This window comes from Culex quinquefasciatus, chromosome 1 (genome assembly GCF_015732765.1).
Source record: "Culex quinquefasciatus strain JHB chromosome 1, VPISU_Cqui_1.0_pri_paternal, whole genome shotgun sequence".
Taxonomy (NCBI): Eukaryota; Metazoa; Arthropoda; class Insecta; order Diptera; family Culicidae; genus Culex; species Culex quinquefasciatus.
Window position 1 is genome coordinate 3,300,199 of NC_051861.1, and position 27,287 is coordinate 3,327,485.

The 27,287-nt window shown below is 44.8% G+C and overlaps 6 protein-coding genes and 5 non-coding genes across 11 annotated transcripts; 2 read left to right on the forward strand and 9 right to left on the reverse strand.

Annotated features, from left to right (window-relative positions):
- The first annotated feature begins 1,173 nt into the window (after positions 1 to 1,173).
- Positions 1,174 to 3,161, forward strand: LOC6032708. The gene is made up of 3 exons (XM_001843208.2): positions 1,174 to 1,332; positions 1,390 to 1,657; positions 1,713 to 3,161. Exons 1-3 carry the CDS (start codon positions 1,255 to 1,257, stop codon positions 3,113 to 3,115), a joined length of 1,749 nt encoding a protein of 582 aa, XP_001843260.2. The 5' UTR covers positions 1,174 to 1,254; the 3' UTR covers positions 3,116 to 3,161.
- A 4,286-nt stretch (positions 3,162 to 7,447) lies between these two features.
- On the forward strand, positions 7,448 to 8,889 carry LOC6032707 (zinc finger protein 628). The gene is made up of 2 exons (XM_001843207.2): positions 7,448 to 7,565; positions 7,629 to 8,889. Exons 1-2 carry the CDS (start codon positions 7,558 to 7,560, stop codon positions 8,728 to 8,730), a joined length of 1,110 nt encoding a protein of 369 aa, XP_001843259.2. The 5' UTR covers positions 7,448 to 7,557; the 3' UTR covers positions 8,731 to 8,889.
- Positions 8,878 to 10,586, reverse strand: LOC6032706. The gene is made up of 2 exons (XM_001843206.2): positions 10,343 to 10,586; positions 8,878 to 10,287 (listed from the first exon to the last, which is right to left on the reverse strand). Exons 1-2 carry the CDS (start codon positions 10,463 to 10,465, stop codon positions 9,067 to 9,069), a joined length of 1,344 nt encoding a protein of 447 aa, XP_001843258.2. The 5' UTR covers positions 10,466 to 10,586; the 3' UTR covers positions 8,878 to 9,066.
- A 4,589-nt stretch (positions 10,587 to 15,175) lies between these two features.
- On the reverse strand, positions 15,176 to 18,138 carry LOC6032701 (glutamyl-tRNA(Gln) amidotransferase subunit B, mitochondrial). Its single transcript, XM_001843205.2, has 5 exons — positions 17,961 to 18,138; positions 17,456 to 17,893; positions 17,244 to 17,392; positions 15,914 to 16,338; positions 15,176 to 15,855 (listed from the first exon to the last, which is right to left on the reverse strand). The coding sequence occupies exons 1-5, from the start codon at positions 18,053 to 18,055 to the stop codon at positions 15,367 to 15,369; spliced, it is 1,596 nt and encodes a 531-aa protein (XP_001843257.2). The 5' UTR covers positions 18,056 to 18,138; the 3' UTR covers positions 15,176 to 15,366.
- Positions 15,181 to 15,252, reverse strand: Trnah-gug. The gene has a single exon. It is a non-coding gene; the product is annotated as a tRNA-His (tRNA).
- On the reverse strand, positions 16,423 to 16,494 carry Trnah-gug. The gene has a single exon. It is a non-coding gene; the product is annotated as a tRNA-His (tRNA).
- On the reverse strand, positions 16,817 to 16,888 carry Trnag-ucc. The gene has a single exon. It is a non-coding gene; the product is annotated as a tRNA-Gly (tRNA).
- Positions 17,113 to 17,184, reverse strand: Trnag-ucc. Its single transcript has one exon. It is a non-coding gene; the product is annotated as a tRNA-Gly (tRNA).
- A 1,991-nt stretch (positions 18,139 to 20,129) lies between the features above and the next one.
- LOC6032700 (zinc finger protein 616) lies at positions 20,130 to 21,850 on the reverse strand. Its single transcript, XM_038249250.1, has 4 exons — positions 21,632 to 21,850; positions 20,846 to 21,539; positions 20,443 to 20,789; positions 20,130 to 20,380 (listed from the first exon to the last, which is right to left on the reverse strand). The coding sequence occupies exons 1-4, from the start codon at positions 21,655 to 21,657 to the stop codon at positions 20,323 to 20,325; spliced, it is 1,125 nt and encodes a 374-aa protein (XP_038105178.1). The 5' UTR covers positions 21,658 to 21,850; the 3' UTR covers positions 20,130 to 20,322.
- Positions 21,851 to 22,251: 401 nt separating this feature from the next.
- Positions 22,252 to 22,323, reverse strand: Trnaq-cug. The gene has a single exon. It is a non-coding gene; the product is annotated as a tRNA-Gln (tRNA).
- Positions 22,324 to 22,904: 581 nt separating this feature from the next.
- On the reverse strand, positions 22,905 to 25,197 carry LOC6032697. The gene has a single exon (XM_001843203.2). It carries the CDS (start codon positions 25,064 to 25,066, stop codon positions 23,294 to 23,296), a length of 1,773 nt encoding a protein of 590 aa, XP_001843255.1. The 5' UTR covers positions 25,067 to 25,197; the 3' UTR covers positions 22,905 to 23,293.
- Between the last annotated feature and the right edge of the window lie 2,090 nt (positions 25,198 to 27,287).

Below are 27,287 nucleotides of genomic sequence, written 5' to 3' on the forward strand. Positions count from 1 at the left end.
ATTTCATATTTTTGAATATCTAAATGTTTGAATTTTACTAGTTTGAGAATTTTAGAATTTAAATTTGCGATTGCTGAATATTTTTTAAGTTTTAGTTTAGATTTATGGTTTTATTTTATTTATTTTTTTGTTAACATTTGATTTGTTTCTAATTTTTATAATTCATATTATATTCTATTTATTAAATGCAATATCCTTCCTACTCCACCCCATCTACCATGTCCTTAATCCAAATTCTACCCCCCCCCCCCCCCTCCTCCTTCTTCCCCTCCTTGAATAATAATAATTACTTGCCAAATTTACACTTACACACCCAACCACAACTCATTCGGAGCGTTTGGTACGGTATGTCCACGCATCCTTCCTCCCTGTTGATTCTGTGAAATGTGATCCGTTCTCAGAATCTGTCTCTGCGGTTAATGCAACGCAGTAGGCCTGGCCGCTTTAATTTTTGCAATACATGTTCGGGGTTACTCGGATGTAATGCAATCATTAATATTGACAAGAAAGGACTTGGGACGTAATCTAACCAAAAGTTCTTCCAGGATGCTTTCTTCGGACTGGCTGCGCTTGTGTTCGATTAGATTAGATTAGACATTTGATTTGTTTCTAATTTTTGAATATTTGTATTTTTGAATTATAAGGTTTCTAATTTCTTTTTTTCAAAAAAGCTTAATAAATACACCACATTACACTAACACACTAACACTAACTAACACAATACACTAACCTATAATTTTTTTTACAAAAATAACGTCAAACGCCACTTTCCGATTTCTGTTCCCTTTCAGCTGCGTACCACTTGAGAAAAATCAATTCGTGACCCTTTCCATGGCCGTTTCTTGACCGGAGTTATGGAGTTTTGCGTTCCTTCCGATCTTCCGAGCTATTACACTATGGCAAACACACCAACAAACTCGCACTTTTTTACGCGTTTGACAACGAGACAAAATGTATGCAAGCTGACGTTTCTGCAGACAAATTTTGGGCGAACAAACTGTCAAAATGTGCGAGTTTGTTTGTTTGTTTGCCGTAGTCTAATACCTCCTTTACCCGAATTTGTACTGATTTTGCCTGATTTTTTTTTGAGTATCCTTTTTTGAGGATAAAAGGGTAGAAAGTATCCTTTTGAGGGATAGTTCTGATTTTGAGTGTAGACATTTTGACTAAATTCTGTTTTCAGTGTATTTCAAGAAGGCCCACAAACAAAACAAACGCGAAACGTTTCTTCCTTTCCGGCCGAAATATAAAAAAATGGACAGCAGCGGCAAAATCTTCCTCAATGACCTGATTGCCCGGGCGGAAGCCCTGCTCGCGGCCATGTCCGCGGAGGTAAGCGATTAAGCAACATGGGGGAGCAAAACCTTTTAACATTTTCTCCACCTCCAGCTCAACAAATCCAACCTTCCCCTTCCGGTGATTGTCCGGATGATCAACTCGGTGCACCAGATCGTGGCCACCTGGGAGGCAATCCTAGCAGATATTCGACCGACGGTTGGCCGAAACGGCGCTGACGGTGAAGAGGAGGAGGAGGAGGATAGGAATCCCCTTCTGGACGCGACGCTCCCGACTGCGAACGACTCACGGCAGGAGGGCGTTGGGGAGATGGAGAAATCTTCGCCGGTGTTTGAAGCGCCGGAGGTGCCGTTGGAACGATGTAAGGGAAAAAGAATGATTTTGGGAAACTATTTTCAAAATTCAATTGATTTCAGACGACCTCGGCCAAACCGGAACCGGTCACATCACGTGCGTTTGCTCGTCCACCTCGGATGACGAGTTCTACATGATTGATCAGACCGCCAAGGGATTGCAGCTGGCGGAGGTGCTCAAAACGCTGCAGAATCTGGACGAACGCCTGGACGTCGTTCCGGAATCGGCGACGGTGGTTTTCGGGGTGCGGTTCGAGGGAACCATCATGAGGGCCATTCGAAATAAGGTGGACGGTGAAGGTGAGCCGTGCTTTATTCAGCTGCTGGACACGGGCGAGATTGTTCCGCTGGACACGTCCATGGAGCTGTATGAAGTGCCACCCTTTTACGCCCGATTGGCGCCGTTTGCCGTTCCGTGTCGCTTGGAGGGCTTCGAGAATAGTGCGTTCAAGGCCGGTGATAAGCGAGCCTTTCTGGGTGCCAGCCTGTACGAGACCAAGTGGTTCCAGGTGGTGCAAGTTGGTCGATCGCGATTGATCGTCCGGCTGGGTCCACCGGGCGATACCAAGCAGATTGTCCAGAAAGAGGCAGCGATGCCGGAACCGAGTTACAAGATCTCGATGGACACGCTGAGCCCGGACCAGGTCGAGGAACTTAACGAGGAGCCGCTGAATACGACCAACGTGATGAAGGCCGTGTTGGGTTACGTTCCGCAGGACGATCGGCGAATCTGTCCGTTCTACGATCCGGCCATCGAAGGCTGCTTCAAGGGATCTGGCTGCCGGCTGGAACATGTGGCCAAGCTTGAGGATGGTTGGACCCGGGATAAAGTGCCGCACAAGATCAAAATCCGCGCCGAAATGGAACAGCCACGTGTAGGATCGGAAATGGTCCTCATCCCGACGTTTGTGGTCAACGTGAATGAATTCTACGCGCACATTTGTCTGCAAAAGCTGAGCGATTCGTTGATTGATATGCAGAGCAAGCTCAACGATCCGGAGTACACGCGTGACTTTAAGCTGCTGAACCACGAGCCGCACTTTTGCGAGCTGGTCTTTGCAAAGTACGCCGTCGATGGCCGCTGGTACCGGGCGGAAGTGGTTGAGTTCTTCTCCCTCGACCGCATCTCCGTATTTTACGTCGACTACGGCAATCGGGACACGTTGAAGATCGATCAGCTGCGCTACTGGGACGACCGGTTCGACTATCTGCCGTTCCAGGCGGTCCATTGCCGGGTCGCAAACATCAAACCGCTCAAGCAGAACCACCCGGAAGCGACCGATCAGTTTCGCCGGGCGGTGCTGGACCGCGGCGTGAAGATCCACGTGCTCGACAATCAAACGCCGTGGGAAGTGCTGATCTACGACGAGGACGGGGAAGATATTGGCGAGATTATGGTGATGACCAAGCTGGCCGCACGCCGGCAGCCCCTCGTGATGGACCACGCGGGCGCGATTCCGGCTTGATTTTATTTCGTGACTTTTCTTTTGTTGACTAAAGTATAAATATTAAATACTTCCGTTTTCATGATCTTATTTAAAAACTGAGAGCCTTTTATGTTTCAATAAGTGCATCTCCAGCGCGGGTAGCAAACATCGAAGCAAATCAAATTTGCACCCGACGTCAACCCCACTGCGGTACCTGTCGCGGTAGCAAATTTGCTCTCAGTTCTTCGGGATTTCTCTTTGCTACCCGCTATGCCGCTGGTTTGCTACTGTGGGAAATGGAATAATGCACGGAAAAAACATTTTTTTGATTTGTTTTTTTTATGTAAAAAAATATAAAAAATAAAATAATAAAAAAATTAAAACAATTTTTAGAAAAATAAAAATAATTTTAAAAAAATTGAAGAAAAATATAAGAAAATAAAAAAAATGAAAAAAAAACCTTTTTTAATTAAAAAAAATTAAAACAAAAAATTTAAAAATTAAAAAAACATTTAAAAAAATAATAAAAAATTTAAAAAAAAAACTAAAGTATAATAAAAAATCAAAAACAAAAAAAATGTTTTTTTAAATGAAAAAAAAAATAAAAAAGAATCTAAAAAATCAAAAATAAATTATAAGCTTTTAAAACGCATTTTTGAGTTTTTGAACTTTGAATTTTGGAATTTTTGAATTTTTTAATTTTAAAATTTTTAAATTTTACACAAGAGCAGACATACAAAAATCTCCGAAACACGCATTCAAAACTTTGCCCCCGGCTTGCCGGTACTTGTCGGGTATCAGAAAATGAGTGCCCGACAGGTACCGACACATATTTTTCTTCTACAGATGAACTTGAGATCAATTTTGATACCTGCTTTGCTACGCGCGGTGCACAGTGGAAAAATTCGGAGCAAAAAACGGACTTAAGGGGTTACATACATGTAAATCGGCAAAAATGTCAGAGGTCGGTTTGAGCACATAATTAAACTTTTTTCAAAATCTGTTTTCAGGGCATTGAAATAAACATTTTCATCTATTAACAAAACAAATTTGAAGACATTTGGTTGTATCATTGCCGAGATATAGCTATTTGAAGTTAGGAGTTTTAGAAAACGGGTGCCACGATATCTCAACATTGCTTCGACCAAATCGGCTCAAAATTTTGGTGAAGACTCGTTAAACCGCTCCCGTGTGCATGACGAAGCCCGATTTTCAAAAAGTTTATTTGAAAAAAAAGATAAAAATATTTCTGTGGTTTTCATACAAAGAATCGCCAGTTTTTGATTTTTGTATTTTTTGAAAATTCAAAATTTCAAAATCGGGCTTCGTCATGCACACGGGTCATGTCTTGGAAGTCTTCACCCAAATTTCAGCCAATTTGGTCCATCCCATCTCGAGATATCGTGGCACCCGTAAATCAACTTGGTGTTCAGAGAAAAACGCTCAGAAAGTTAGGCAGTTGGCTTGCGCATGGCAAAATTCTGAGCTTAAATCGTCTCTAACTCAGTTAAATCATGCAATATCTTCATGAAACTTTCAGGAGTGATTGAAAATCATATTTCAAGTGGATTTAATAAATTTTCTGTAATATGAAATTTTGAGATTTTCTACATGTATGTAACCCCTTAATTGATGCCGGTCAATTAGAACTTTCAACCAAGACCAGGGTAGGTAAACCATCACCATCGCACTATCATTGATGCATATTTCGGTGCGTTCCTCGTCTCTTAAAATTTCTCTTCTCTTTCGCAGCCGAGTGATGGTCGGCTTGCTATCGCGAATATCGAAAGCCCAACGAACCGACGAGAAATACCGTATCGCTGGCTCCGATGGAACTATCGTTCCAACCGGAGAGACACGCACACGAAATTGCTGTATACGTACACTGGAGCTCACGCACACAAATGAACTCATTTCTACAGCGCTTACGGGCGAGAGAATTTCACGATTGCTCTTTCTCTTGCTTTTTGAGCGAGGGGACTGGCCGTGTGAGAGATTTTTTTCCGTCTTACGCATCGGTTTGTTCGTTGCTCGCTATTTCATCGGCGTCGTTTTCGCTTCGCTCTCTTGATGCAGTTTTGGGAGAACGCCGAAAATTTGATGATTTGAGCGAGGGACGATATTTGAAAGCCCTCGCCATCGGCGAGGAAACGAGAAAATACCATCCCTGACCAAGACTTCTCTTATCTGAAAATTTCCGAGGAATTGATAGGTGATCCCAGTCACGAAATATTCTAGCAGAGCTGGTTCTGCCAGAATCCTGCTAGAACGATGGAACATTTCTGCTAGAATGCTGTAAGAATATCCAGCTCTGTGAGAACTCTGCTAGAATCCTGCTAGAACGTCGTGACTGGGATGGTGAGAACCCGCGGAAATTTGCGTAAGGCCCGTTTAAGGCCGATTTATCCTGTTTTTTTGTTTTTATTAGTATTAAATATGTTGCTAAAATGTTCAATATTTTGACATTCCTTTTTTTAAGTGAAAAATTCCTAAGAATTGATTGGTGATAGTGAGAACCCGTGGAAAATTCCGATGTATCCATTATTTTTTTGCTGTTTTAATCTGTTTTACATATTTTGCTGAAATGTTCAATCCTTCCCAGTCACGAAATATTCTGGCAGAGCTGGTTCTGCCAGAATCCTGCTAGAACGGTGGAACATTTTTGCTAGAATGCTGTAAGAATATCCAGCTCTGTGAGAACTCTGCTAGAATCCTACTAGAACATCTTGACTGGGTTTGACATAACTCTGTCTAACGTAAAAATCCGAGGAATCAATTAGTGATGATGAGAACCCGCAAAATGTACCTGAAACTCATTATGATGGAGTAGAGAAGAGAAAAGAAAAAGTTATGTCAAAACATTGAACATTTCAGCAACATATTTAAAACTAATAAAAATACCAAAAACAGGGTAAATCGGCCTTAAACGGGCCTTACGCAGATTTCCGCGGGTTCTCACCATCACCAATCTATTCCTCGGAAATTTTCACATAAGAAAAGTCTCGGTTGAAAGTTCTAATTGACCGGCATCAATTAAGTCCGTTTTTTGCTCCGAATTTTCCCACTGTGCAGCGCTGGAGATGCCCTAATTAAACAGAAACCGCACCTCCGATTCTTATTAGCTTTTCAGTAAAGAGTTTTTTTTAGGACGTGCAGATCAAAGCATTTTTGAATTTGATATCAAAAACGTTACTTAATCCACCTTAAGGTGGTTGGTGCCTTCCTCGCATTCATGTTGTATTTTAGGTTGTATTTACAAATTAGTTTAAGAGTTTTTTTTTTATTTTTTTTCATTTATTTTTCATAATTATTGGTTTTACTTGAACAGCAATTTTCAATTCTTTTTTTTACCAACTCTCCAAAATAAAGGAGAAAAGTCCCATGAGTTATATATTTCAGTAAAAAGTTCGTGTAAATCTTTGTCGAGACAAAATGATGCAGCAACATAATTGATACAGATTTTTTCCAGAAGAGACGCAGACACTGCTTAAGCAATGTGGCAACCGGGCGATACGCATGCAAGGGGGTGTGGCTGCCAATCCCCCGCGTGGTCAAACCAAAATCCCTACGCATGCTGCGCGACTCTCGCGCGTAAGCAAAAAGATCCGGCCTTTGAGGTTATGCAAAAATCACCCTTTTTTGCAGCTACAAAAAAAAACTTTTTCTTGGCATAACTTTAAAAGTACTTCATTAAACAGAATAAAATTTAATAGGGTCAAACCAAACAGAATAAGGCGGATCCGGCCAAAATCGGTTCAGCCAGTTCTGAGATAATCGTGTGGAAAAAAATCATGTCTACACACATCCCCACAGACATTTGTTCAGAATTTGATTCTGAGTCGATAGGTATACGTGAAGGTATCGAGAAATTAAAAAGAGAGATGTGAGCCGGTAACATGGAGTGAAACTTTCGCAAGTGTCATGGAAAACTTTACAGCAGCTTGACAGAAAGTTTAACTCCATGTTGCACTTTTAATTTCTCGATATCTAGGAGTCGTATTTAAGAAGTTCATTTTTCGAGTGATTTTATAGCCTTGCCTCAGTGAGGTGAGGAAGGCAAAAATCATGATTTTTGGTAAAGCGGTATACGCACTTCGGAAGGAATCGGTCAAGAAAAATTTCAAATGGGCAACAGCGGCAGAGTAAGCAAGCCAGAGAGGGTGAAGAAAAGCCCCAAGAAATCGCTCCCTCTCCTTTGTTCTGCTGTTCGTAAAGCTGTTTCTTGACCCCTTTCCTTCCGATCAGCGTACTAGCCTTAAGGGTGAATGAGGGTGTGGACAAAATTTTTTATGCAGATATTTCGAAGCTGAAAAGAAATGTCAGATTTGGCAACCCCAGCCTGCTTTCAAACGTCAAACTCTGGGGTCAAACTCAACTCGCGAGTCAGTTTTGTTTGTTTTGAATGCATCCAAACAGCTGCCGTCAGGGGGAAAGTTCTACGTGACTTTTCGAAGCAAAAAGCAAATCTGCTGGCTCTGAAAATGCAAGTGTAAGTAGGAAATCGTCCCAATCTGCATTCTCCGTACTAAATTACGCCACTCCTTCCCCACAGTCCCAGCAGCAACCCGACGGAATACTGCCGGCTTTGTTTTTCCCAACACTCGCTGCAAAATGTGCTTGAAAAGTTCGATCCCAGCAAGTTGCTGCTGACTCAGATGCAAAACTGTCTCGGCCTGTGGCTTGCGCCGGAACAAGATTTTCCCTGTGCCGTGTGCCGTTTATGCGCTTCGGCGCTCGACACATTTCAGGCGTTTCGGGAGCGGACGGGCGAGTGCGACCAGGTGATCAAACAGCTCCGGAAGGTGGGAGAAGTGCTTGCCCCGGTGGAATCGATCAAGGTGGAGATTTTGGACGATGAGGGCGGGAGTGACGCGGAGGAAGGTGCACTTGTGATTGACGAGCCGGAACCGGTGAATGAGGAGGATTCCGAGGTGGAGACTCAGCCGACTGTGCTGCCGGAGCCGGTTTGGGTTCCGGTGGAGAATGCCAAACCGAGGCGGTCGGCCCGGTACGTTTGTATGGAGTGTGAAAACACGTTCAGCTGCAGCCAAGCATTGGCAAGACACCAGCGGGAAATCCACGGCGATGAGGAAACTCCGCCCAGCCCTCGGAGGAAGAAGGGCAAAACCCGGCACTATTCGTGCGGGCAGTGCAGTGCCGTATTCTACGGTTACGGAGCAGCTCTGACCCATTTGGCTCAGGCACACAAGACTACCGGGGAGGAAGCGGTGGCCGAAATGATCACCGGGGATGTTGAGCAGCAGGTGGCGCCGTCGAGTAATACGCCAACGCCACCGCCCAAGAAAGCGAAGCCAAAGAAGACGCTCAAGTGCCACAACTGTCCGAAAATGTTCCTCTGCATGCGGACGCTCGACGTGCACATGAGGACGGCCTGTAAGGTCCAGATGACGCAGACGAGCGATTCGATCGTGTCGATATCGCCGAAGGAGCTGCGCAAGCAGTTGTTTGGAAGCGCGCCACGAGGGACACATCGTCCGACCAACAGCACGGGCAGCTGCTTCCGGTGTGGAATCTGCAACGAGGTCATCGTTGGTTCGTCGGCGTTTCTCGCGCATCGCCGTAACGTCCACGGAGGGACAACGACGGGCGAATCGCCGGCCAAGAAGAGTGCGACCGAGGGGACTGAGGCGTAGATCGTTTGACCTTTTTTTTTACTTTTTTGAGTATTTTTGATCAGCAAAAAGTGTATTTAATTTATCCTAACTGACATGAAATAAATTTGTTTCCATTATTTTTGAAAATTCATGAAAGTTTTTCTTTAAAGAAAACTAATAAAAGACTTTACTTAACAATGTTTATTCAGGTCATTTAATTCGAATGTCAAGGAACTTAAAAAATAAATCGCAGATTTTGAAATTTCACTTATTTGGTTACAGCTTCTTTGGATTAGTCAATCAGGAATGTTTTTGTGATGTTCGTAAGCTTTAGCGCGCGTAAAATAAATAAACTTAAAATCTAACCGGTTCTCACTACGGTTGCTGCTGCCGCTGTCCGCCAATCGTCTTGCGGCGTAAATTGTACCGCGAGGTCCGCGATACGCTCGACTCGGACCGCACGGAACGGCTCACCGAGCGTCGCTCGTTCGAGCTGTTCTCCTTGTCGTAGTCCGGTTCGTCCTCCTCAACCACGACCACGTGCGTCCTGTCGGGGGCGGGCGGAATCTTCCGCAGGGTGCGTTCCGAACCGACCTCGGAATCTGCCGTCGTCGTTTTGGTGGCCGTGGTGAAGAAGCTGGAGCGGTCATTTTGCGCTGCGGCGGCCAGTTTGAGGCGCAGGATGCTGTCCATGATTTGGCGGTTTTGCTCCTTGATTTCGTTGAGCAGCTTGGTGTTGGCGTCCTGGTAGCGATAGGACTGATAGAAGAAGAGAAGGACGCCGGTAGCTAGGAAGAGCTTCCGGAAGGTCCACAGCAGCTGATCTCGCTGAATGGCGTCTAGCGAGGGAAACAACTTCAGTAGGGTCAACTCGACAAGAAGACTTGCGAGCAAATTAAGCAGGAGTATCGTACGACAATGCTGGGTCCGTTTCGTCGATGTCGCGACCATAATGGCCAACAAAAAGCTAAGATAGAAGATGGTCCGATCTACGAACGCGTAACGGCCAACGATCCAGCCGTGCAGCAGATAAAACTCCCTAAACAACTCATCCAGCACGGTTTGATGTTCCGCAGTAGAATTCCGCAAATCCTCAGTCAGCTTATCCAGCATTCCTTGGGAACCATTCAGAGTAGCGGCCAACCCGGTTCCCATCGCCAACATTTCTCCCTGCAACCGCAACCCCTCCTTCTGATGTTCCAGCACCGCCCGCTGAACCTCGCCCGCCACCTGCATCCGCTCGCTAACCTCCCGCGAGCTCACGCTAAGCCGGTCAATGGTCCGGTCGGTTTCCGACTGCCACCGTTGGGCCTGCAGGAAGAAACACATGTTCTGGGTTTGCGTGAAGAACTCCGTGTACACGGCAAACGCCCGGTCGCTCATTTCGCTCATGCAGAGCCGCTTCAGCGCTTCCGTCCGCTCCGACACGCAGTCCAACCGGTCCTGGCCGGACATTTCCATGAAGCAGTTGGTGAGATGAAGCGCCAAATCGACCTGGATCGAATCGGTGAGGGTGCGGCAACCGTCGCGCAAATGATCCAGCGCCTGCAGCCAACAGTCGCCGTACCGCGGGAGGTGACTCTTCTGCTCGAGCTCCTAAAAAGAAAATATTTTTTACTACTAACAAATAAAAAAACCAGTTTGACCTTACACTTAGCTGTTTCTTCCCCTTTTCCACCAGCGACTGGGAAAATTCATCGTCAAATGGGCGATCGTGGGCCTTTGCCGGAACAAGCACGAGAAACAACACCAAAAAACACTCCAAACTCCTCATTTCTAGCTCGGCATTTGTAGAAAAATATCACTTTATTACGATTTCTGAATACCTTCAGAAAAAAAAATTTAATCACTTTTTGCGTTGTTTACGGCGCAGCTGATGCCGAATCGTTTTGATGTTGTTGTTTACAAGGATGAGCATTGTTGCCAATCGAGACAAGTTTTCCGCAAAAGTGTTGCAAACTTGGTTGCAAATGGTTTGCAGACATCTACGAGCGCATGGAGCGCATGTTATGCGTGCACCCCAGTCACGAAATATCTGTACCGAATCTAGCTAAAATGGGGGGATTGTTAACATTTCTGCTAGAATGCTGTTAGAACTCTGCTAGAATCATGTTAGAACGGCGTGTTGGATGAGTTCTTGGTTCCATTCTTTTTATTGAATGTAGCAATGGTGGCTTGTCACTTATTTGTTTGATTTTTTTTATTTATTTAACAAACAAAAAAACTGAAATTTCATGAGTAATCTAGAAAATTATGAACTCAAAAGTTCAACAGTTAAAATTTTCAAAATTTCAAAAATTTAAGATATTAACATTGTAAACTTAAAAACTACGAGGCAAAAAGGCATTTTAGCATGTTCTCAGTTGATTAGACTTCTATTTCCATTAAAATTTTGATATTTTTTTGAAAAAATATTTATTTGCCCCCCGATTTTTCGGACCAATTTTGAAGGGGGGGCGACATAAACTTTGAAAAATATTTGCAACGGCCTTATTGAATTAAAAAAATTCAAAATCGCAACAAAAATGTCAAAAATTTTAACCGTTAAGAATACAAAGAAAACACAAAATTTAAATTAATCATGAACCTTCTTGTGGGATGTCAACGAATCCGCTCATCGAAGCACTCCTCCGTCAACAACTGTGATATTAGTTTTTAAGCCAAACATAGATCTTGGTTTTTTTTTCTCATAATTTATTTTCCCTAAAAGAGCACTCAGCTAGCAAAATGCCCTGCCATCGAGAGCAGAGGCTGGCGGTGTGCGGTCCGCGGAATTTGAATTATTTAGTCGGTAGTTTTTATAGTAAACCGCGTGAAAAGTAGTGAAAAGATTATACAATGTGTAGATTTCATGTGGAAAGTGAAGATTTCTTGCAATTTTGGGAATTTGGACAGTTTTTTCGCGATTTTTGTTTTCTACGCCGCTTGGTCAAGGGTTTGACAGTTCATCGCGGCGGCTTCGCTCTTGCAGTAGTATTAGTGTGATGTGGGCTAGCTCGTTCTAAGGGTGGTATTCAACTAGTTAAAAAATCAAATAGTGCGAAAGAAATAAAAGCAGTTTGCCAAGGAATATTTTCGGAAGTGTCATCAAGCAGCGCTCAAACGGCCTAAATATGGGACAACTCCCGTGTGCTTAGGACTACCAGAAATCAGAAACTTGGTGAGATCTATCCAAACTGAAATTTTCACATTTTGCCTACTTTTCAACAATCATTAAATACGCGCTGATCCCTGTTTTGCCTGATGGGATTGGAAGTTTAAAGATAGGTCGAGGACCCGTCTGGTTCTTGTACTATGTTTAGGCGGGGCCAGACAATGCCCAATGACCTCGGAATTGGGCCGCTAGGATCTCTGCCATTCTGAAATGGGTCATTGGAAGCAGCGCGAGGGCTGTCACCACCTAATACCCGGGACTGAGATAAGCTGTATCAGCTCAACCCAAGTCTGATACAAACTATACTTTCCCATAATTTCGCTGCCGGCCAGCGGGTATTGGATTGGACCACACACACACACACAAGAGCACTCAGCTAGCAAAATCTAAACTTAGAAACATGTACCCTCCCTGTAAAGGCTTATGAATTGATCTCAGTTGAAAGGTTCTCCAAATCTCTGAATTGCAAATGTAACATCCTGGAGCAGAACTGTTAAATTCTAATAAACACTAATTGAATTGGCTACTAAAGCCCTATGTCATTTTTTATGTACAACGGTAAAAAACACGATTAAAAACCATTTCACTTTTTTTCATTTTAATGCAAAAAAAAATTACAAGACAACATTTTTTCGATGGATCAACTATGGTCCCCTTGGAACGAGCTGTCAAGTAGGAGCTTTTCTGTCAAGAAGGACCGCGAGGTTAATTTTTCAAAATTGATTTAAAAATCCATTTTAAACTCTTTGTGGTCGTACAAAGGGTCATTGTACTCAGAAAATAAGCTTTATCGTTGTAAACAATAATATCAGCAATCTAAGCTTAATTTTAGGACCCAAAAAAAAAATCAAACAATCCACATTAACGACCCCCGGGTCTTTTGTGGTCTCTATTGCAAGTTTCTGCTCGAACCAAGGAGTCCGAAGGCTTGAATGGGGAGAGCACCCAAACCTCTTTCTACTCCAAGGAACCTTCCACCCCAGTGTTTGAACTGACGACCTTCGGATTGCGAGTTCAACCGCCGCCAGCGATTCCACCGGAGTAGGCTTGGTTTGGTGTGTTGTTTGTACTTATGGCATGGAGACGACTCCTACACCTGGAATGACTTAACGGCCTAACAACCAAGGCCGGGACCGACATTTTACTTCCTCATACGATGGAAGGTTGGAGCAGATGGGAATCGAACCCAGAATCATCCGCTTACAAAGCGGACAGCGTAACCATTCGGCCACGCACTTTAGGACCCAATTGAATTGAAATAAATAATCACAATATTAAAAGTATTTGTTAGAGCCGTTGCTAGGCTACTAAAAGACAGTTAGGTTGTAGCGAAATAACTGTTTATTACATCCGACTTGCTTGGTGGTCGGGATTGAACTGACTTGCATCAGCTGTGCAGGTCAAGGCCTGCTACATCTCCCCCTTAAGAGATGTCGTACAAATTCAGCCACCGTGGAATACTGGAAGGTCGAATGGGACGTCGTGGACCAACAGGAAGTATCGGTGTCGGCGGCTTCGGCGGCGTTATGGGCTTGTCGGCGGGTACGGCATCTTCTTCAGGCAGCACAAAGTGGTTTGTGCCAGATCCACCTTCCAGTGGATCTTCGGTTCCAGGCAGGGCCGGTGGTGCGGGACTGTCCGGAACAGGAATGTCGATCTCGATGGGAGCTTCAGGTTCTTCCTGGTCGGCTAGCAGCATCGGTCGAGCTTCTTCGATCAGGATCTCCCACGGTAAACGTGGGTACACCGACAAAAACGTTTGCAAGTGCTCCAGTGTGGGCGAGCCTTCGCCGCAAAATCGCGTTCTTCAAGTCCGGATCGGTCATCTTGATGACTTCTTGAGGGTTTGAGAGCTTCGAGAATTTTCCGAGATTTTTTTTTCTCCTCGTCGCCAATTGTTAGAGCCGTTGCTAGGCTACTAAAAGACAGTTAGGTTGTAGCGAAATAACTGTTTATTACATCCAACTTGCTTGGTGGTCGGGATTGAACTGACTTGCATCAGCTGTGCAGGTCAAGGCCTGCTACAGTATTGAATAAATTAATCATGATTTTCGAAATCAAAAGCTGTATTGTTTTAAGGACCTTGAATCCAAAAATAATAATTCAAGACAAAAATCAAAAATTCTAAGTTCAAAATTCAAAGCTTCAAAATTCAGAAATTTTAAATTTGAGAAATTTCAAACTCCAATGTTTTAAACTTCAATGATTGAAAATTATAAGAGTATTTAATAGTATGTATTTGTTTTAATTATTTTTTGACAGCATAGTCAATATTATACCGATATTAAAATATTTGCCTTTATATTTTACAAAAAGCAACTGTTTAAGAAAAAATCAGATGACTAACCATGATTAAATTTAATGGGCTCCAGGCAATCGAGTAAACATATTGGTATTCTTCCAAATCACTCAAATTCCGCCCAACCCGAAAATACTCAAGAACGAGCTGTGAGTCAATATTTTAGATTCTTGTAAAAAAAATCAACTCATTGCTTCAAAATCCAAATAGACTGCGTTTCAAATTGACAATAATTTCTCAAATCGTTGAAAGAATGTTCCAGAGCAGTAAGATCATTATGAATGGTTAGGCCGCTCGTATGCATGTAGTAGACTGATTCAGCTTAAATCAATAACTTAACGATGGATATTCCCAGTCGTCACCGCACTTCTGTTTGTTCAACTGGAGATTGTTTTTCGTTAGCTATGAAACTCGTTCTTTGTTTGTTTGTGCTACATAAAAACCGAATATTTGGAGGGTTTCGGAAGAAAATTTAGTTCATCCGAATACTTCACGTCGAAAACATGTAAGTCGTATGCACTAATTATTTATTTTTGAGTTTTTTTTTTTTTTTTTCAAAGTAATGCATTTTTGTGTCATTTAAAGGTTCCCAGTGCGACCCAGCCCCAACGCCGGTGGGGCAGTTCCTTCCGATATACCGCCGGAGCCCGTCAACTGTACGATCGGAATGGTATCGCCCCAGATTGCCAGGCAGATTGCTGCGGCTGCAGCTGCCGCTTCTGCCTCAAAGTCGGCAAACGTTCCGGACGGAAGCGATCTGGCCTACGCCAAGCAGAAGCCTGCCTCTTAATGGAAAATAAAATTGTGATACGGAAAATAAAGTTGATTTTTCAGTGCAATTTGTTTTTCTTTTTTGTATTTGCTTTATGTTTACAGATGTCTCTAGCTGTTTGCAGACTAATCGTCATCGCTTAAGAAGATCTGGCAACAACTGCTCGAATTTTATAAACACGCCCCTTTTCTTCTAAAAATAGATTTGAGGTAGCACCTCGTAGCAAAAAACGTTTCACCCCATCCGTGACAGTGTTTTGTACACTGCCGTGACCAGGATTCGAACCTGGGTTACTACGGCCACAACGTAGGGTCCTAACCACTAGACGATCACGGCTACGGAGTGAGTTGAATAAGTAGGGAGTGTTTGGTCGTACAAATTGATGGACATTTGACAAAAATTTACTTGAACTTCCGTTTTTAAACTAATGAAAAATAACATTTATTTATTCTATTTTTTCAACAACCGTTTCAACAATTCCACCGTCCTGGCCATGTCCGCCTTCTGCTCGGTCAGCTTGGCAATGTCCCCAGCCAACGCGTACAGCATCTTGTCCTTTCCGCTGCGATACTTCTCCACCACTTTTGGGTTCCGCTGGATCACGTCCCGACAGAGTTGTTCGATTTTGGCCTCGTCCGTAATCATCAGCCAGTCCCGGTCGGCGGCAATTTGGGACGGGCTCTGTCCGGAGGATCCCTGCTCCAACGCCTCCTGCAGGATCAGCCGGGCCAGATATTGATTGATACGGTTCGTCTCCAGCATGTCGACAATCTCTGCCAGATGGCTGGACGGAATGTGACACTCCTCCAGGTCCAGCTTGTTCTTGTTGAGAATCGTCAACAGCTCGTTGATGAGGAAGTTGGCCACCACCTTTGGGGAACGGGTTTTCCCCGGTTCGTCCAGAATGGACCGGAAGTGGCCGTGAAGGGTGATGTCATTCTGCAAGGAAGGATGTTGGTTTTGAGTCGGTTCTTTTCTAAGTTTGACCAGAACTTACCACAAGAATGATGGCCATTTCCGGTGTCAGGTGGTGCGTCTCCACAATGCTCTTCCTCGTTTCTTCCGGTAGTTCCGGCAGGTCAGTCCTAATCTTCACAGCACTCACAACATCGTCACCCTCGCTGTAGTCCCCCTCCACGTGCACGTGCAACGGCGGTAGATTCGGCTCCGGCATGAACCGATAGTCCTGCACGACCTCCTTGTCGCGCATGGCGATGGTTTTCCGCTCGACGGCGTCCCAGTTACGCGTTTCGTTGAATATCCGTCCACCCCCGTCCAGCACGTCGATTTGTCGCGCAATCTCGTACTCGATGGCCTGCGCCACGGCCCGCACCGAACCGATGTTCTTCACCTCGGTCCGCGTCCCCAGCGGGGTGTTTTCCCGGTGTACGGAAATGTTGGCGTCAACGCGGAGTGCGCCCTCTTCAGGGGATAATGCGAAAAAAAGGAAGATGAGAGACGACAAAAAAAAGTTAGTCTCACCGTGACAGTGTTATTATTGCACACTGCCGTGACCAGGATTCGAACCTGGGTTACTACGGCCACAACGTAGGGTCCTAACCACTAGACGATCACGGCTACTGAGACATGCATAAATGTGTTTTCAAAGCACTTCAAAAACCGAAGCTTCAGACTAGAGTTGATTACATCATAATCGAGCAGTTTTTGTTAGTCATTAAAACTTCGATGTATCTGTGCTCTCCTGTATTACTAAGCTTGCTGAGATTTCTAGTTAGCATAAGAGAGCACAGAGGCATCGACTTGTTGAAGAACATCAAGTTGAACATGTTTTCAACAAATTGTACATCTGCTAGAAAACTTAATTTTCATGGAAATCTTTCGAATAGAGCCAGAAAAAATGTTTATTTTTCTCACAACTGAGTCAAGCCAAAAAAGATCCTGCGTCGGCCGGGAATCGAACCCGGATCAACTGCTTGGAAGGCAACTATGCTGACCATTACACCACCGACGCCTACGATTAAGAGCGTCAAAAGGGTCGACTAGTTCTCCAGGGCTTTTCAACTCCGGAAAAGGTTCCTATTTCCTATGCGCATGTCAAATACTGAAAATCTCACCTCCGTGAGAGTATTATTAAATGAGCAAAAGAGAATCCCGCCAAGAGAATCCGTGAACTTTTAAAATGAGCAAAAGAGAATCCCGCTCTCCGTGGTCTGATGCAGCAGCAAAAAAGAATCCTGCGTCGGCCGGGAATCGAACCCGGATCAACTGCTTGGAAGGCAACTATGCTGACCATTACACCACCGACGCCATGCACACCAAGCGCCCGGAAGCTTCCCATCAGCGGTCGGGGTCCGTTAATCCGTTACCTTCCATCCGGCAGGAACAGCTCTCAAGTCGGGTCAGAATCAGGATCAGCTCTTTAACCAGAGCAGCAGCTTCCTCACCGGTTTCCAAATCCGGCTCAAACACCAGTTCCATCAACGGAACGCCTGCTCGATTGAGGTCGACCAAACTCCTAAAAACAGTACAAAGAGAAAATAAATGTATATCCGGAAATTCTAACTAGACTTCAAATTACTTTCTCTCCACCGGGTCGTGCAGCGACTTGCCACTGTCCTGCTCCAGCTGCAGCTGGTGCAACCGGGCCGACTTGTAGTACGGCTTCTTCGTGACGCCCGGCACAAACACCGGAAACGTCAGCAGACCTCCCCGGGCCAGCGGAGCCCGCTGTTGTGTAATCTGGTAGCCGGCCGGTAAATCCGCGTAAAAGTAGTGCTTCCGGTCAAACGCGGACACCGGTGCGACTTCACAGCCCAGCGCCAGAGCCGTCCGGACGCCCAGCTCGACACATCGCCGGTTCAGCACCGGAAGTGTGCCAGGGATCGAGGCGTCCACGAGCGCGACGCACGCATTGATCGGAGCACCGAAGGAAACTTCCGCCCCGGAGAAAAGCTTCGACTCGGACTGGATTTGGGCGTGCACTTCCAGACCGATCACGCTGCGCCACCGGTTGGGACTGCCGGAAGTGGAAGGGTTTTTCAAACGGTTTGTTTACATTTTTTTGCATGTTCAAAGAGACTTACCGCGCGACAGGATTTGCAGCCTTTTTGGTGGCGAAACTTCGATGGCGAACGTTGAAAATGAAAAGATTTCTCCTAACTAACACGTTCCACGACATTTTTCAGTTAAAACTTTCCTATTTTTCACGATTTTTGTGAAGAAAAAAATCCTTTGCAGCGCACGGTTCTGTTTTGCTGTTAATTCGAGCAGACATTTGACAGCCTATTTTTGGTTTGTTTTGCAGGCACCTCCTGAATCCACCCCTGGTAACATTCGAGTTGTCGAGAAAAGTCGAGCAGTTATTCGTTTCGGTGGTCGAGTGAACATTGTGCAAAATTTAGCTCCAAAAAACGTGTAAATTTAACAAGTTTTGCCTAATATTAACGTTGAATAGTAATTCAGATAGGTTAAACATAGTGTACAGAATGTATTTAAGTAACATTGTATAAAAGAAACCCTCAAACTTAAGGAAAACTTGGTTAAGTCCGTTGGAGCTACTAAACACGAAGAATTAACAAGTTGGAGCATTTTAGTCTAGTTTAATCAAAGAAAACCTACAAGTTTATTGTTATTCAAGCTATTTTCAACAATTTCGATAATTTTCAAACAATGAAGTGAGAAAAAATCACTATTTTCATTCATGATCACGACAATCAAGTGCGGGTCGGTGTTTTTGTTTTGAAAACGGTTGCCTACCAAACGGCGCCTAAAGTGCTCGACCAGGACGGGTATGGTGGTGGTGTGTGCGCGAAAGAGATGGAGGGAAAATGAGGGGGTGAGTTTTACTTCTCCAAAAACAACCCCTCTTCCACGTGAGATTCCGAGCAACAGAAGATTGCAGATGCTTCGGTAAGTAAAAAAAGGTACAAAAGCCCTATGTGAATTTTTATGTATTATTGTTAACGGTAGAAAAAAACACGATTAAATCACGATTCAGATCACTTTTTTTTTCATTTGAATGCAAAAAAAAATGTACAAGACAACATTTTTTCGATAGATCAACTATGGTCCCCTTGGAACGAGCTGTCAAGTCGGATCTTTTCTGTCAAGAAGGGTCGCGAAGTTATTTTTCTTTAATTAGTCCATTTTAAATACTGTGCGGTCGTACAAAGGGTCATTGTACTCAGAAAAATGAGAAAAATAAGCGTTATCGTCGTGAACAATAAATTCAAATTTAATTTCAAGCGCAATTTTACATAACATATTTTCGTGCTTTCCATTTGTGTATAAAACGCACATAAGCATTTTTTTGACATAAGCTCACAACTTTAATTTCCAGAGTAAAGATTTGATATTAATCTAAAAAAATGTCAAGATAATTAACATATTTTAAAGTTCAAAAAAATGTTAAAACTGCATTTCTCTCAAACGCTAGTCCCCAAAATAGTGAACTGTCTGACATGTGGCATCACGCGGTGTTCGTCAAGATATCATCATCATAGCAAGCTAGGAAAAATGCAATGCCTTTCAGGGGAATGTCGTTGATTCCGCCGAAGCCGGTAGTGCATGTCATCAAACGGAAAGAAAAGTTCACCGTGGACGAAACTCCGTACACTGTCGTCTTCCCCAAGGGATTCACCAATCTGAAGAAGCTTTCTGTAATGAACGTTGCAGCAAGCACTATCATCCGGTGGGAGGCTTACCGGAACAAACAACCCAAAGTGACCCAGTGTAAGAATTGTCTGAATTAGGGACACGGGGCCAGAACTGTCACCCCAAGGGCAGGTGCAACAACTGCGGAGGTTCCCACGCCATAGGCAAATGTAAAGCCGAAGAAACACAAGCCAAACGGTGCGCCAATTGCTCTGGTACTCACTCCGCTGTTGGGACAGGTTCCGTAAAAGCCGATGGATGGACATTATTAATCCACACAAACCACAGCAGATGCAGGTGGAAGCCAAAAAAAAATGGCTCATCTTCGTTGTGGTCCAGTTGCTTGGGCACGATGTTGTTCTGCTTCGGGTAAATACCACGGGCGACGGTTTTGTGAGAATGCGAGTTACGCTAATTTAACTAAATGGTTATTTTGGAATCTACGTTAATCGGATAGAGAGTAACTATGTCAACTTGGGATAACGAGTCCACAATGCAATTTTGGGTGGTCTCCTACGAGCCCTTCAACTTAATTCTGTGATCATGGTGAACTGGACACGCCCATACGAGACAGTCCATCCTTCAAGACAACTCAACTGTTTCGGTACACCAAAGACTAATGCTTTATTCGTTAAAATTATAATTATAGTTATACTCTGTTCATCATACGTGTGGGGGTTAGTTTAGTTCTACAATATATAAATCTGTAGTAATATATAGCATTTAATGGTGTGGGTGTTTGTGGGTGTGGTTGTGTGCTCGTGTCACTTCCAGCTGGTTCTCTAGACCCATCTAGAGCCGTTCCGCCATGGCACGGCCAACGATCTTCTCGCAGTAGCTCGTCTGGTGCCTATTGGAAGAAAAATCGATTTGAAGACTATTTTGATAAACTTAATTTTACCATCCACCAACCTCTTAAGGTCCAGAATCCGGTCAAACTCCTTCCCGCAGTAATTGCACCGTTTTTCCTTTTTGCGCATCTCCCGGTGGACCCGGTACATGTGGTTCCGATGGACGCTTCCGGACGAGAAGGAAACGTTGCAAATCGTGCAGAGAAAGGGACGCTCCCCGGTATGGTAACGCAGGTGATCCTCCAGGGTGCGTTTGCTCTTGAACTGGCGAACCGGATCGGTGCACACCTGGCACTGATAGCTCCGGATGTTTTGGTGAACCGTTTTGATGTGATTCTGTTGTACGTACTTTGTTTTGAATTGCGAAAGGCAAATGTGACACTGAAAGGGCCGCTCGGCCGCATGAACCTGTTGAAATTAAAGATGTAAAAGACTGTCAAGGGGGAAAACAATCCGGTACAAACCGTAAGATGGTTTATCCAGGCTTCTCGCGACGAGAACTTTTCGCCGCAAACCATGCATCGGTTTTCCTCCAGCGAACTGGCCAGCGTTCCTGCCGCCGCCGTTGTCGTCGACTTGGAACCACTCGAGCCTGACGTGGTGCGCATCTTGAAAATGGCACTAAGGCTGGGAAACTGCAGTTGTTGTTGCTGCTGCTGCAGCTGCAACTGGAAGAAATCTTCCTCGCGGGATTCATCCGCCGTCAGCGTGCTGCTGCTGCTGCCGATTTCGTGTTCCTCGTCCTCGACCTCGTCTTCGGTTTGGGTTTCCTCCTCCTTCTGTTGTCGCTCGTGCTCCGCTTGCTGATCTGCCAGGTACTGCCGCCGGACACTCTCGAGCGTGTCATCTTCCAGCGGTTCCTGCTTCACAATCAGCACTTCCGGCTCAATCCGAAGTGCCATCGCTTTTGCCCGGATAAGCCGGTCATACTCTTTGGTCCGCTGGCGGAAGTGGTAGAATTCCTGCAGCACTTGCAGACAGTTCTGGCACGCCGACGACGGAAAGTCCCGCTCCGCCGTCAGCTGGATGTCGGTACACTCGACGATTATGTCCAGCAGTTGCCGATTGACGGGTTCCACCGTTGTCGGGTGAAATATCGGCACCAGCTCCGTCTCCCGGAAGCAAAACCGACAGTACGATCCGGGGGTCTCATTTGGTCTGGTCGGAGGAAAAAAAAGAAAATGGAAAAAATATCACACCGTCGACAATACGCCCGACTTTCCACGTGCAAAGCCACGTTCGAAACTCACACATCGCTGTAGATTGTCAGGTCCATCGGGGCGAACAAGATTACGCCGGATTTGGTCCACCGGGGGCCACTTTTAACGCGGAAATGGCCGTTTTACGTTCCGGGACAGCACAAATTTTCTCTTCTGGCAACGGTTTGTTTACATTACTGACTGACAACCAAAATGGGGGCGGGGATGCTCAACTTCATTTTTCTTTCCTTCTCTCCCTCTGAGGTGTAGCGCAATCTGTCAGAGTGGCCGAAACGTCAAAGTTGTTTGTTTCGTGCATATTTTTGTACGCTAGTTTGTTTCTTTGTATGGGTTTTCGATCTACATTGCCGATATACTGCTGTATAATGATTATTTATTAAATTCGAGTAGTACTTCATCTTTTTCTACAATGTATTTTATAAAATCTATGAAATTCATCAAAATACGACATCAACTCGATCCTAACAAGGCAATCACAAGATCCACAAGAATTACTCTTAGCTTTAAGAAAAGTACCGAAAAAGACCTAATAAAAATAAGTTATTGAAGAACATATTTCTTCGGGGACAAAAGAAGAAAGCACTACCCGGTGGAACGTGACAAATGTCTAAAAAACCACAGACGGAAAAAAATAAAAAAAGCTAATCCTCAGGTTCTACCGAGATTTGAACTCGGATCGTTGGATTCAGAGTCCAAAGTGCTAACCATTACACCATAGAACCGGTTGATGAGAGGGGAGAAAATAGTCGCAGTGGTCATTTCTTTCTCGACTGTAAGTGCACGCGGGCTCGGTTTTCATCGGATCGGATGGAAATCGATTCGAGCTGGCAAATCGTCAACGTGGTCAATGCATGAATGAAAAGGAAGTTAGAATGAATGCGTGTTTGAAATTCTCAATGAGGATATATTTGATATTAATGCGATTCGAACAACAATAATTGTTTTATTAGTAAAACTCAAAAAAATTAACATAATTCTTGAAACGATCCTTTCTCGAAGTGGCCCTGCATCGAATCTGCAACACTTGTCGAAGAAAGCTCCGCAGCAATCAATGATGATTGAAGGCAGTCCACCTTCTCCGATAACCTTTCACTCGCTGCGATCTACTCAGTACTCTGCCCGTTGTTTCCCCCTCGACTTCGATGGCGTGGCTGTTGTTCTCTGCACGCTTCACCGGCTCGGCTGTGGCGCGTGTGATATTGGGTCCACGGTATTGACGTTGATGACCCTCTATCAGGGCACTTCCGATAATTAAACCTCGCGGTATTGATGCGAATCCCGTTTGAGTTGATTGAAAACATGGTTTTGGGTTTGATTTATTGTTTTATTTATTTAATTTGTACTTATCGGGTGGACACAATGGCTGTATCGAAGGTTTATACACTTTGTCACCGTTGTAAATTGTTAACAAATGTTGTTTTACTGTATTTACACATGTTTTTCTTTAGAGTTGCTTTGTTGCCCAGCAACAAGGTACTATCATTTCTACAGGAGCTCCCCTAGTTGATAAGTAGTGCAAATATATTTTTCTTCTTATAACATTATTCACTTAACGGAATCCGGATCCTAATCCTAAGTCACACACACACTCGCATTCACTCACAGCATTCGACAAGTCTATGACTTCTCTCTCCATATAAGATTACATGTAGAAAATGTGGAAACCTAAAACAACTCAACGATTCGTCCTTATCAGTGAACCGGTGCCGCTGCACGTGGCATGGTCCGTGCGGTTCTCCGTTGGCGTTTGTGGAGGAAACTTTTAACGGAATTGAACGGCAATTGGAAGTGGTAGTAGGCACAGTAGGGAAGTGGGTCCCAGTACACGAACAGTGCCTCCCGCTTGTCGATGACCGTTCCGATCAGCTGCTGGACCGCTTCGACGCTGGGTCGCCGGATGGTGTTCATGACGGTTTCGTGCATCCAGTAGCGGCCACCGTCCTGCACCAGCGGGCCCGAGTTTTGACGGTTAAAGTGGGGACACGGCTTGCAGATGACCCGCGAGTGGACGCCGGTGTAGCAGATGTAGGGCAGGGACACCCCGACGCGGATTCCGAGGGGAAGAATCTCGCCGGAAGATTTGCACCGTGCCAACCGGAAGCTGATGTGACCGTTGAGTGGACGTTGGAGGCGAATCTTGCGGAAGAACTCCTTCAGCCAGACCTCGATCTCGGCGTTTTCCTCCGGGATCAGACTGCGGGTGTCGTTCTGGATGACACACGTCACATTGGCCACAACTTGGGAGTCCTTGACGGTGGTGCAAGTTACGAAATGTGTTCCAATAACGTCCCGAATGACGACCCATTTGTGGGACTCGCTGATCTCGTAGTTGAGTTTCAGGTCGCGACGGTTCGATGGTAGAACGTATTTAGCTCGCTCCAAGATGCCCAGCAGTCCGGATGAGAGCATTACGTTGCGGTATCCGGACAGCCAACCGTTGTCGTACAGCCGATGAAGCTCTTCCTTTGACGCTATAACTTGATGTGGGGGAAGTGCAATCTGGTTCAGTTCACACTTTTTCATCACCATCAGAATGTCGTCAAGAACGGAAGTCTCTTGTGTTCCGGGGATGAAGCTGGAGCAGCCGCGTAGCTCTAGATGTGGCTTGGCCAAGGAGTCGTAATAGGCGGCACTGGTCGCACAAACCGGGATATAATGCGTCGGTTGTTCCTTCTCTACGATCTCGCATAGCGCGGCAATGTACTCGTTGGCCGTTTCCGGAGTTGGGCGCTGGATCGTGTAGAACTTGCTAACGGCCGTCGAGAATCTAGCCAAACCGAATAGTCCTTCAAACTCAAACACCACAACACGAGCTCCGGACTTGTAAAAATTTCTCGCCAGATGAAGCGCCTGAATAGTACTTCCACAGCTGATCAGGACCGTCCTCTTCTTGCGGTTCCGTTCATGGGCCGGAGTATGCAGCGCAACAAGGACCCACTTCAAACAAGCCAACGGCAATGCCACAATCTTCCAAAACATCCACAAACAAGCCGAAAGCCAAAATGCTGGAGCTGCGATCAGGAACGGACGCCACGACAGATGCATCAGGAAGGCCAGGCACCGCTGGGCGATCGCGATCAGCAGCAGCGGCCACCACAAAATCAAACGAAGAATAATCCGACAGTTGGAGATGCGATACTTGGTTGCTGAACTTCTCGACGGCTGTACGGAAACAGCGGGTTCAACGGACACCTGATCGACGGCACGATCTTCCGGAATCAACATGAACGTGCTGGAGTAGTTTCGACGCAGCGTTGACGGCGGTGAAGAGGACAACGGCGAACTCGGCATCGGAGGCGAGTTGTGCCGCGAAGCGACCGGTGTCCAGCGTGGGCTCGTCGGCGCCGTTCGCGCGTACAGCTTAACCAGATTATCCGCGTTGTTGTTGTTCGACAGGTACATACTTCCACTGCTGTCGCTCCGACTCCACGGACCGAACATCTTGTCCTTGTTGGCGGAAGGCATCTTGTTCTTCTTGTTGTGGTTTGCCTTTAGCACATCACACACGGATGATCACGACACGCTCGCGCGGGATCTCGAACTCGAACCTTGCTGTCCGGACGATCGACCAAGCTGGACTAAGTGAGCTGCCGGCCGGTGGCTGCCTATTTAAAATCTTGGCTCCGCACGGCGATAAGGGCCGAGATCGACGACGACGGCGCGAACTTTGGACTTTTGACGGCTTATCGCTATCTGGTGCTGCTGCAGCTCGTCGGAAAATGGCCCCAGGATCCCGTCCCTTTCAGGTAGAAACTGTGTCACTGTCGATATGGAGCCTCCTCCGCATGACTCACCGGTGCGCGGGTAGATTCCGGGAAGGTCATACCCGCCAGATCACGATCATCGGGCGTGATTTGGTGGGTGCTCTTGAACTTGAATTCAGTGGAGCTCCGTTGTATATTTTGAATTCGTGTGGGAAGGGGTCACTCGCTGGCGCTGATAAGATGGTGTAAACGGTACCTTCGCGGATCAGGGAGTGACCGGCGATGCAGCGGCCTGTCGAAATACATCGATGAACAGACAGAAATGTTTGACGAGTGCTGATCAGGCCGTGCCTGAGCGGGCCGGATTATCAAATATTTTGACGAAATGTTCGCTTGTTTATTGAATTATTTGTGGTTTTATTTGCGCGCTGATGCGGCAGTGGCATCCCGCGTGCAAAAACTATTTTTATACGGATGACTTTTATGGTCCGGGAAGCGTCCTCCGGGGGTGCTCCAGATAGTAGTAACCCAGCGGAATCGAAAGAATTTCAATCGATACCGAGTAAAGCATTATAAGGCATGCAATCAATCCGCTCACCGAACTAGTAGCGGTTTCCCTAAACTGGTTTTATTGAAAATGTTTCAGTATTTCTTTCATAATCTGTGTGAAACTTGTGGAATTCTCTTGAAAATCCTTTGAACAGTATTCAAGGGTACGGGGCCTGAACCTTATTAAAAGTAAAAAAAAAATACACACGAGATAATCGAATTAAAATGAAAATTAGTTTCCTGACTTATTTTGGAGGGGTTTCCACTGTTGAAATATGACCCCAAAGTGTTCAAAGAATAGTTGGAGACCTTCGAATTAATGAGACTTGACTGTTCTCAAATTATTCTTATTTTTTTATTGGATTGATTTTTTAAGTTTCTTCCAAAATGCTTAACCGTTTGCCGTACAAAGAAATTGTTCGTGCCTAACAAAAGCCAGCAACAACATTCTTTCGTCGACCTACCTTTCCTTGGATGTCTGCCGCACGACCTCGATTGTGATCAAAATGTGTGCTAACCGTGCACTGAGCAGGAACATTATGGATATGGGACACCCCACACAAATTCACTTTGTTATTTATGAGCTTCGAACAGGTTTGTTTATTTTATGGCTATTTATCTTCTCTATCAAGTATGTAGTGTTTTTTTTTTCTTTTTTTTATGATTTTTTTTTTTTAAACATGGATAAATGAAAATATCTTTATTTTTCCATCACGACTCGAAATAACCAAATTGAAAATGCATTGTACAAATAAATCATGCGCATATTTACATGATTTCTTCCGTTTGTAATGTTCTTTGGAAGGCGGTATTTTTATTGCCAAATTGCGTGCATCAACTTTCGTTGGGTATATTGAACTCCTATCGATATTATTCAGGGCCCCGGCGATGGCCTGATATGAGCTACCGAACAACATTGGCAATATGGCGTCGTTTGTTTACAAACATAAGATTGATTGTGGACGAACCGAAAAAAATCCTTTTTTTGTTAAAAAGAAATCTATAATTATTGTGCAATAACATAAGTCTTACAAAACAAACAACATTTTGTTAAATTCTAGACCAGAATTCGCTTTATTATTATTTTTCAATTTTAACCTCTTTTATCGCGATTCTGATCAAAATTGCACAGCAAATCATCGTGCCTTTAGTGTATCTTTAGTTTCCACATCAATTCGCTGTAGATTCGTGTTTAAATTTTGAAATTTAACATAAATTAAAATAAGTTGCAAAATTCCCAACTTCAGCCATGTGCAACAATTTCCACATCACCCGTGCAGGAAACCGATAATGGGGTAATTCATGCGTTCCAAACTGTCAAAATTCCAAAACGTCATTGCCAATCTTCGGTTCGCTGCTTTTGTTCGTGTTTGAAGTTTCGGGCCGAGACTCTGATATTATTGCTGGCAAAAAAGGAAAACTTCAATGAACTT

Coding starts and splice junctions, on each gene's coding strand:
- LOC6032700 (XM_038249250.1), bottom strand. CDS start 21,657: ATGGACCTGACAATCTACAGCGATGT. Junction 21,540..21,631: donor CTGACAATCTACAGCGATGT/GTGAGTTTCGAA, acceptor TCCTCCGACCAG/ACCAAATGAGACCCCCGGAT. Junction 20,790..20,845: donor CCTGGATAAACCATCTTACG/GTTTGTACCGGA, acceptor TAATTTCAACAG/GTTCATGCGGCCGAGCGGCC.
- LOC6032701 (XM_001843205.2), bottom strand. CDS start 18,055: ATGTCGTGGAACGTGTTAGTTAGGAGAAATCTTTTCATTTTCAACGTT. Junction 16,339..17,243: donor CTGTTCCTGCCGGATGGAAG/GTAACGGATTAA, acceptor TATCCCCTGAAG/AGGGCGCACTCCGCGTTGAC. Junction 15,856..15,913: donor AAATGGCCATCATTCTTGTG/GTAAGTTCTGGT, acceptor CCTTCCTTGCAG/AATGACATCACCCTTCACGG.
- LOC6032706 (XM_001843206.2), bottom strand. CDS start 10,465: ATGAGGAGTTTGGAGTGTTTTTTGGTGTTGTTTCTCGTGCTTGTTCCG. Junction 10,288..10,342: donor AGGGGAAGAAACAGCTAAGT/GTAAGGTCAAAC, acceptor TTTTCTTTTTAG/GAGCTCGAGCAGAAGAGTCA.
- LOC6032697 (XM_001843203.2), bottom strand. CDS start 25,066: ATGCCTTCCGCCAACAAGGACAAGATGTTCGGTCCGTGGAGTCGGAGC.
- LOC6032708 (XM_001843208.2), top strand. CDS start 1,255: ATGGACAGCAGCGGCAAAATCTTCCTCAATGACCTGATTGCCCGGGCG. Junction 1,333..1,389: donor TCGCGGCCATGTCCGCGGAG/GTAAGCGATTAA, acceptor CTCCACCTCCAG/CTCAACAAATCCAACCTTCC. Junction 1,658..1,712: donor GGAGGTGCCGTTGGAACGAT/GTAAGGGAAAAA, acceptor AATTGATTTCAG/ACGACCTCGGCCAAACCGGA.